Below are 7,500 nucleotides of genomic sequence, written 5' to 3'. Positions count from 1 at the left end.
AATAAACATTTCTATAAACTTCATTAAAAGAATGGATTGCCTGTGCAAGATTAATTTAGACTAAAATCCAAGTACAATGAAAGTATTTGTATTTTTAATTTCCTCACCGATATTTGCTTTCCGCTACCTTTCGATCACAGCAGGGCTCCCTCGCGATCTTGTTTGGGTCAACAGCTGAGGCTTCACGTGAACAGTGGCTGATCGTCTCGAGGCCCCGCGACTACGCTATATAAACCACGGCCTCACGGTTCCGCTCAGTTCAACCTTTATTTACCAACAATCGCGTATCAAAGTCAGTGTGTTAATTTCCACGGATAAATTGGATTTATCGTGTTTGAATTATGTAAGTCTTTTGATTATATACATATTCTGATTTTAATAGAAAATAGACTTAACTTTTTTGAACCATTACTTGTTCCTAAATGTAATATTAATTATGACGCACCGCTTCATATTTAACTTAAGGTTTCAGTAACAACATGCGTCTTTGGTATTGTTTTTTGTTTGTTTTTGTTTTTTAATTCGGCGTGGGAATAAATTTTGGATTAAAATTCTGAAACATTTTCTACAAGTGACAATTTATATCTTCCACCGAACATTTGGAAAATCAATGTATGCGGTAATAATGAATAATCTCCTTGGTGACCTCCGGTTTCGGCTTGTGCCTAGCTGTCCAGACATAATTGAATAATATTATGCCACACCAAGTGCCCCAACTTCTAGTCTTACGATTCGATTGTTTGTGAACCAAGCGGATTACTTTCTTGCTCCCAGACTTAAATTGAGAAGGGGGTTGGTGGGGGGGGGGGGGGGGGAACCCGATTTAATATTAGGATCTGTTATAGAATTCAATTTTGAGTTTCAAAAGTATTTTGCAAATTTCCCAATGATACATCAATTGTGCGGTGATCTAATTGCATACTTCAAATCAATAAGTTCTGTTTCACATGCATGCATGCATATTATTTTGAATTAAGTTGGTATGGTAGGCTACCCGAACCCGTCTTTGTATCACAAACTAGATCGTTTTCCTTTTTTGTATTTTTAATTTTTTTTACTTATTTTATTTTTATATATTTTTGTTTTGTTGGTTATTTCAGCTATTGTTTAACTTTTATGATAAATTGCTTTTGTTCGTATCAGCTTCAAATTAATTTATCCTCATTTTGAACGTAAGCATTGTTCTGGCGTAGTTACCGATTTTTTAAAATGGGGTCACGCTGTGTCCTCGGTTAGTAGGTCAATCTGCCATTGAACTCGAATGTGATTGGCTGGAAGCGACCTTGTCTAATATTGCATAGATTGCCGTAACCCCGTTCGTGGAAAAGTGCGATGATATTCATGTCCTTTGTTTAGTGCCAATTTTAGGCTTAGCTAGGTAAACGACGCAGTCGGAAAATGAATGGGGGTTTATAAAACTTGGGCTTTTTATTCCACTTTTCTAATTGATACTCTGGACATGGATATTATTAAATAAAATATGTTTTCATGGGCATTTCTTTTCCAGTTTGAGCAAGTTTTTCACTTTGCAATCTGGACTTTGGGAAAACCAAGTTATATTGTATCGCAAAATGGATAAATTTAAACGATTTAGGATAGGATTTGTAGTTGAAAAATAAAAATGTGTATCTTTAATATATCAGCGTGAAATCAATCTGACTGGTGGGAACCCTGAAAATTGTTCTTTCTTCATCATTTTCCACCGAAGGTTAACTCGGGTTTGTATTTTTTTTAAGGGGGGGAAGGGGATGGAGTTGGGACAATTTGATTTTTTTTTCATTCATATTTCCAAGCATGATAAGGGTTCGGTCATGAAACTTTATATTGGAGTTCTCCATGAATCTTTCCCAGAGTTAACCTGTATCACTTTTTTCATCCCTCAGTTTTGACTAAATTCATCCACTACCAAGCCAGAAAATGATCAAGTCTGAGCTAAACCAGAATGAATTGGCAGCCCTTAGGCGTCTTGGTGAGCCCACAGTGCAATCGTCTGATTTTCAGCCCTCGTCCTCACTCATATCGTCATCTTCTTTTGGAGATGCCAGGTCCTCAATGCCCATTCCCGACACACCAGCCAATGGATTACTTGTCAAGGTAAATCTTGGAAGAAATTATGTTATCCTAAAGAATTGAGTGAAGGGAAGACTATCCTTATGTCTCCTCATTATTGGTTTCACGCACATGCAGAAATCTTTACTACATGGTTAGATTATATAGATAGATTGATGTTATGAAAGGTGGTTCAGTGATTGAACAAATAACTCCCTGGAGTTCAAAATGAGTGGTGATTGAATAATGTTAATTGATTACCTACTCAGGTGATCATAAAGGAATTGTTATTTATGGCAAAAAGAAGCTAGGGTTTATTTTCGTTATTTTTCTAATATTTCAGATAACGCATGCTGGAGCTTGTTATTCTAAAGGAAAGTCAAGGTCAAACAAATTTACACCCCAGTTCCCAGGAAATGAAATTGCTGGTACAATTCACAACATCAGCACAGGTCTTTCCAACTGCAGTTTGCGTGAAGGTGATAGAGTATTGGTTGTTGCAGACGACAACGAAATCGACAGTGGCTTTGCAGAGTATGTCACAGTCAGAGAGCCATCCCGTGTCATCCAGATTCCCAACAACATGTCTTCAGAAGTGGCTGCCATGCTTCCTGGTCAGGCTTTGACTGCCTATGCTGCTGTCTCTTGTGCTAAACCCCATGTTGAAAAACTTCGCAAAGTCAAATGTAAGTATGGATCACTTTGTTTCAATTCAGTCCTCTTTTGAAGATTACACTTTTTGCATAAAGATACTGGTATCTTCAAAGTAGTATTTAACAAAAGGCTGATTATTGCGCTAGAAATTCAATTTTATTTTCACATTGTCAAATATCTCATGGGCAGCTAAGGCTAAAATGTGAAGATGTTTGTGGCAGATCGCAGCATCAACTAACTCCCGACAGCCCAATAAGACTTGCGATGGTTTTACAAATTGTTAATTGATTTTCCATCTGTGCTTTTAGCCAAAATATCACTATTATTGAAATCACTATTACTTTTTTGTTAAGAATAGTAATGATTTATTTTCTCAAAGATAACAAAGAAAATTAATTAAAAGCAAACTAAGACCTTTCAGGTTATAAACTACATTCTTCTATTATAGTTGAAAGCATCTATATTTTTTAAATAATTTTTTTCAAATTTCTTTTTCAGCTTGTGTTAATGTTTTGGTAATCGGTGGCTGCGGTTTAAGCCTCTGGACTCTTCGCATTGCCAAATACCTGATGGGCAACGACTGCAAAAATGTAAGGATGTTTGTGGCAGATGGCAGCATCGATCGACTCCTGACAGCCCAGGACCACGACTGTTATGACATCATTCACTGGAATGAGGAAGACCACGAGCAGTACATCATTGAACGCACTCTTGACTCGTGTCGTGGTGGTGTGGACGTCATCATTGACTTTGTCAGCTCACACAGAAGTATGCAAAGATCACTCAATGTTCTCAACAGGGTAAGTTTTCAATCCGTTCCTTGGAAAACAGTTTTGATAAGATTTTGATTATTCAATCCTCTCTTTTTTAATTATATAGTCATTAGTGCAACTATAAATTCTATAATAGAGTAAGCACGAAACACATGAGCTTTCTTTTTTTTTTCTTTTTTTCTCTTTTCTTTTATTCTTTTTTTTTTCTTTTCTTTTATTCTTTTTTTTTTTGTGTGTAGTATGTTTGTGTATAGTATGTGAACTTCAGTTGTAATGCACATCTCAATATAGACATTGACACATTTATTAAAACTGAAAACATCTTTATCCTTATTTTATAGAGAGGTGTGTTTTTAGTAATGGCAATTTCTAATTGTATTTTCTGATAAATATAAATTGAATGTTAAATAAAATCTTAAACTTAAAGGAAATTTATTTAATCGAAATAAAAATAAAAAATCGTTTCATTGTTTTCACAGGAGGGTCTGATTGTGGTAGGTGGAAGTTTATCATCAGAGACCAGTGTTCCTCTCACATTTGCTGCCAAACAACAAAGCATCACAGGAGTCCCACAGGGAAACCTAAACCAACTTGTTGAGCTTGTCAGAGCTGTCAAAGAAGGAGAGGTACGTTAAAATTTAATTCTTTATTCACATTGAATCCATTGTAATATTTGTGAACTCATTGGGTTTTTTTTTAAAAGAACAAATTAACTACAACAAAAATTAAAAAGTTTTTGATACAGTCTCACAAAATGTGCCAGAAGGATAAAGTTTTCTGCTCAATGACAGAACAAAATAAAAAGCAGAACTCAAATATAAGGCCCTCAGAGGTTAAATTGTACCGTCTTGCTTGTCATGACACTTAATGAAAAGCTGATCCTGCAAAATTGTTTACTGATATGACAAGTGTTAGGAGTACTGACACAGCAAGATTTTAAATTGCCCAAACTTAAAGCGTGTATTTGTGTGGGTTGTAAACGTTTGATGCAGACAGCAAGATATTAGATACCTATGTGCTTGTTTAGGGAATGTTGTTGACATAAGCTTTACTTTGTCACAGTCACATTGTAATTTCCTGGGTTTTGACAGATCAGTTTTGGGATTCATGTCCTTTATTCCAATGATATAGTAATAACAACATCCAGGTTGAGCGCTCTTTGCTGAGATGTATTATCTTTACAGTTTTGACATCAAATATGTCTTTAAATTTACCATTTTGAAAGTATAGGTACTTAGATAGAAAGAAATCATACTCTTTTTTTTCTTAAGACTTCTGGGATTTTGATTTTTATGTTTTGATTTATTTTTTTTTTCATCAGTTACAAGTACCACAGCATGAAGTATTCCCTGTTGAAAATGCCAGCCAAGTGTTTGAAGATTTGTGTGAATGTCGCATCACAAGCAGAGCCATCTTCAAGTTTAGTTCCCAGTCAACAGCAGTCTTGGACAACCAATGAAATGTTTCCGTCATTTGTTGTCCATTCATAAAGCATTAAATCATCCCCGTCATACGCAACTCATCGAAACCTAAAGGCTGGCACCGACTTGACAATGCCGGAAAGAAGAGAATTAGAATTCTTCGTTTCTTAATCCTGGAGTACGCATTTGAGTACAGACAGTGACAGAAACTCGAGACTGGAGGAGATTGAAGTGGCGATGGTGCTTGAGATTAACTGTGAGCTGTTATTTTCCTCACAAGACTTCGTTATGTATCTCTACAGCATCAGAGAATGCTGCTAATCATTACTTATTGTGATTTTGTGACACCAGCAGGAAGTCTGAGAAAATTTGAGTCGTTAAACGTTTTGTTCCATTTTATTCCAAACGAACAAGACTCGATATTTATATTTTAATAATATCAAAATGTTTGTAAAATGGCAAATGTCAGGATAACAGAAGTACGTAGCTTTACTGTGATAAATATCTTCGATATTACATGTGGAATGAATGTATGGGCAAGTAGATATATATGTTACGAGTGATTGTTACTGTCATGTGTTCAAAAAGCGAATGAATTTGAATGAAAAATGCATTCTCTTGAAATGTACTTGTTGGAATTGTTCGATTTTTAAATCGAGTCCTTGTTAACTAATCGTTGTAATTTAGCATAGTTCACTGCTGGCAAATACTACCCTTTGACTTTTACACCAACATTTTAGATGCGGGCATTGTTCACTTTCTATGATAAGAATACTCATCAATTTTTGTGTAATGCTGTCTTTTTTCAACATCATCGTTCATTAACTGATTGACACTTAAACTATTAACTATGCATTTTAAAAATGAATTCATTAATTGAGGGAGACAATGTTATTTTTTCTTACTTCTTTTCAACTTTATATACAAATTAAATGTATTAAAGTTTCTCTGGCTGAAGATTTACTTATCTCATCTGGCTGTTTAACAATTTACTGAAAATTTCTCTTGTAATTCAATGTCAGTATTAGTATTCCATTAGTATTAGGTTTGCTGAGATGGCTTTCTTTGTACAATTTTGATAATATAAATTTCTCTTCATAACAATTGTTAACTAATGATAAACGATTCGCCATTTTGTACAATATAAATCAATCGACTTAAATCTACAATACTGGTCATGACTTTGGTCTGAAATCGATTTTTGAACACCTATTGATACTAAGTTATAAATCGCTGGTTTCTTGGGATGGGAAGGGGGGGGGGGATCTATTTGTATAGCAATTTGTTCCACAGAGTTCTGTGAAAAGACACTTGGGTATTAGTTCAGGGGAATCGTTTAGGAGGAACCTTTTGACAGAAGCAGTGAGCTGCTCTTCAGATATTAAACGTCATTGTATGGTTAGGTTTTGAACACCCCATCATCTTCATCGCTTTCCCTTTAAAAATAGAGTTAAGCTTAAAATTAGTAAATGTAATTTGAATATTGTACGAATAAAATGAGTTCTAGAATGATTGTTGTTTGAATGAAGTCTGAGATACTTGTCTATGTGTGGAAGGAATGTATGTCGGTAAGGGACTGCTGTCTGATTGACTTTTCACTTTGCAAGAATTAACTTACTTTGTGTAGTATCGTACAATAAAATGCATTTCATTATATATGTAAATGATAAACCTTAAAGCATGTGTTCAAATTGTAGATCATAGAAAGATCTGGTAATGCTTACATATTGAATTATCCACTGGTATTCAATCAAGCCAATGTTAATTAATTTTGCAAGATTGGAAGTTACAAATAAATAGCTGTGAAAAGTTATTTTGAATTTATAATTCGACTTTGACTATTTTTTTATCATTAAAAAAAAAAATTGGTCATATGATTGGGTGCTACTACTTGCTTACTTATCCGAATCAGAGACCACCTGAGCTCTAGCCCTTCGATGAGTGGGGTTCCTGACCTCCCATAGTGGGCAGGGAGGTACTTACTGCGTCTTCTATCCCCCTATATCTGTTTTCCAACTTGCTTTCTGTTTTTGTCTTGGAATGAGATTATTTGGTTTTGGCCTGGTCCTGGCTGAGAGGGAAACAGTCAAATGTATAGTTAGTTTTGGGAGATATTTTTTTCCTTGTAAATCATCTCTCTGCTATGCACTCTAGTATGTTTCAGTGATGATATTTATCCGCGGAAATCCGCGGTTTTCTTTCCTTTCCTCGGTTTTCCTCCTCAGATCCTCGATCCGCGGATATTTCCTTCATTTCCTCCTTTTACTTTTTTTAAATATAATAAATCTTTAAAAAATACCTCCTTTTTGAAAAAAAAATATATATATATAAAAAATTTCCTCCTTTTACTGGACTCCGGGCGTTTTAAAATTGTACTCAAAAGAAGTCATCCTGCCTACTTTCCTGTGGTGCAAGAATGTTCTAGGTGAGTTTTCCGTTTTTCCGAGACTTTTCCTCCTTTTTGACTTTTTGTGAGTATCATCACTGAATGTTTTCTTTATATAGGATATGATTTGTAAAACATTTAAGTGTATTCCTCTTAGTGAGGACCTGTGCTTGTATCTGGTTGAGACTTAAGTGATCTCAATCTCAAACTAAGTACT

The 7,500-nt window shown here is 35.0% G+C and overlaps 1 protein-coding gene across 1 annotated transcript; it reads left to right on the top strand.

Annotated features, from left to right (window-relative positions):
• The first annotated feature begins 205 nt into the window (after positions 1 to 205).
• LOC144978160 (uncharacterized) lies at positions 206 to 6,724 on the top strand. The gene is made up of 6 exons (XM_078923850.1): positions 206 to 343; positions 1,884 to 2,094; positions 2,393 to 2,735; positions 3,202 to 3,503; positions 3,956 to 4,102; positions 4,798 to 6,724. The coding sequence occupies exons 2-6, from the start codon at positions 1,918 to 1,920 to the stop codon at positions 4,933 to 4,935; spliced, it is 1,107 nt and encodes a 368-aa protein (XP_078779976.1). The 5' UTR covers positions 206 to 343; positions 1,884 to 1,917; the 3' UTR covers positions 4,936 to 6,724.
• Positions 6,725 to 7,500: the final 776 nt, after the last annotated feature.

This window comes from Berghia stephanieae, chromosome 8, assembly GCF_034508935.2.
Source record: "Berghia stephanieae isolate SIO BIC M18660-M18661 chromosome 8, UCSD_Bste_1.3, whole genome shotgun sequence".
NCBI lineage: Eukaryota > Metazoa > Mollusca > Gastropoda > Nudibranchia > Aeolidiidae > Berghia > Berghia stephanieae.
Note: the sequence above shows the minus strand (reverse complement) of the source record. Positions and strands in the feature narration are given on the sequence as shown.

Excerpts from the sequence above, each read along its gene's own strand:
- LOC144978160 (XM_078923850.1), top strand. The coding sequence starts at position 1,918 with ATGATCAAGTCTGAGCTAAACCAGAATGAATTGGCAGCCCTTAGGCGT. Across the intron at positions 2,095-2,392 it reads CCAATGGATTACTTGTCAAG|ATAACGCATGCTGGAGCTTG; the intron begins GTAAATCTTGGA and ends CTAATATTTCAG. Across the intron at positions 3,504-3,955 it reads CACTCAATGTTCTCAACAGG|GAGGGTCTGATTGTGGTAGG; the intron begins GTAAGTTTTCAA and ends TTGTTTTCACAG.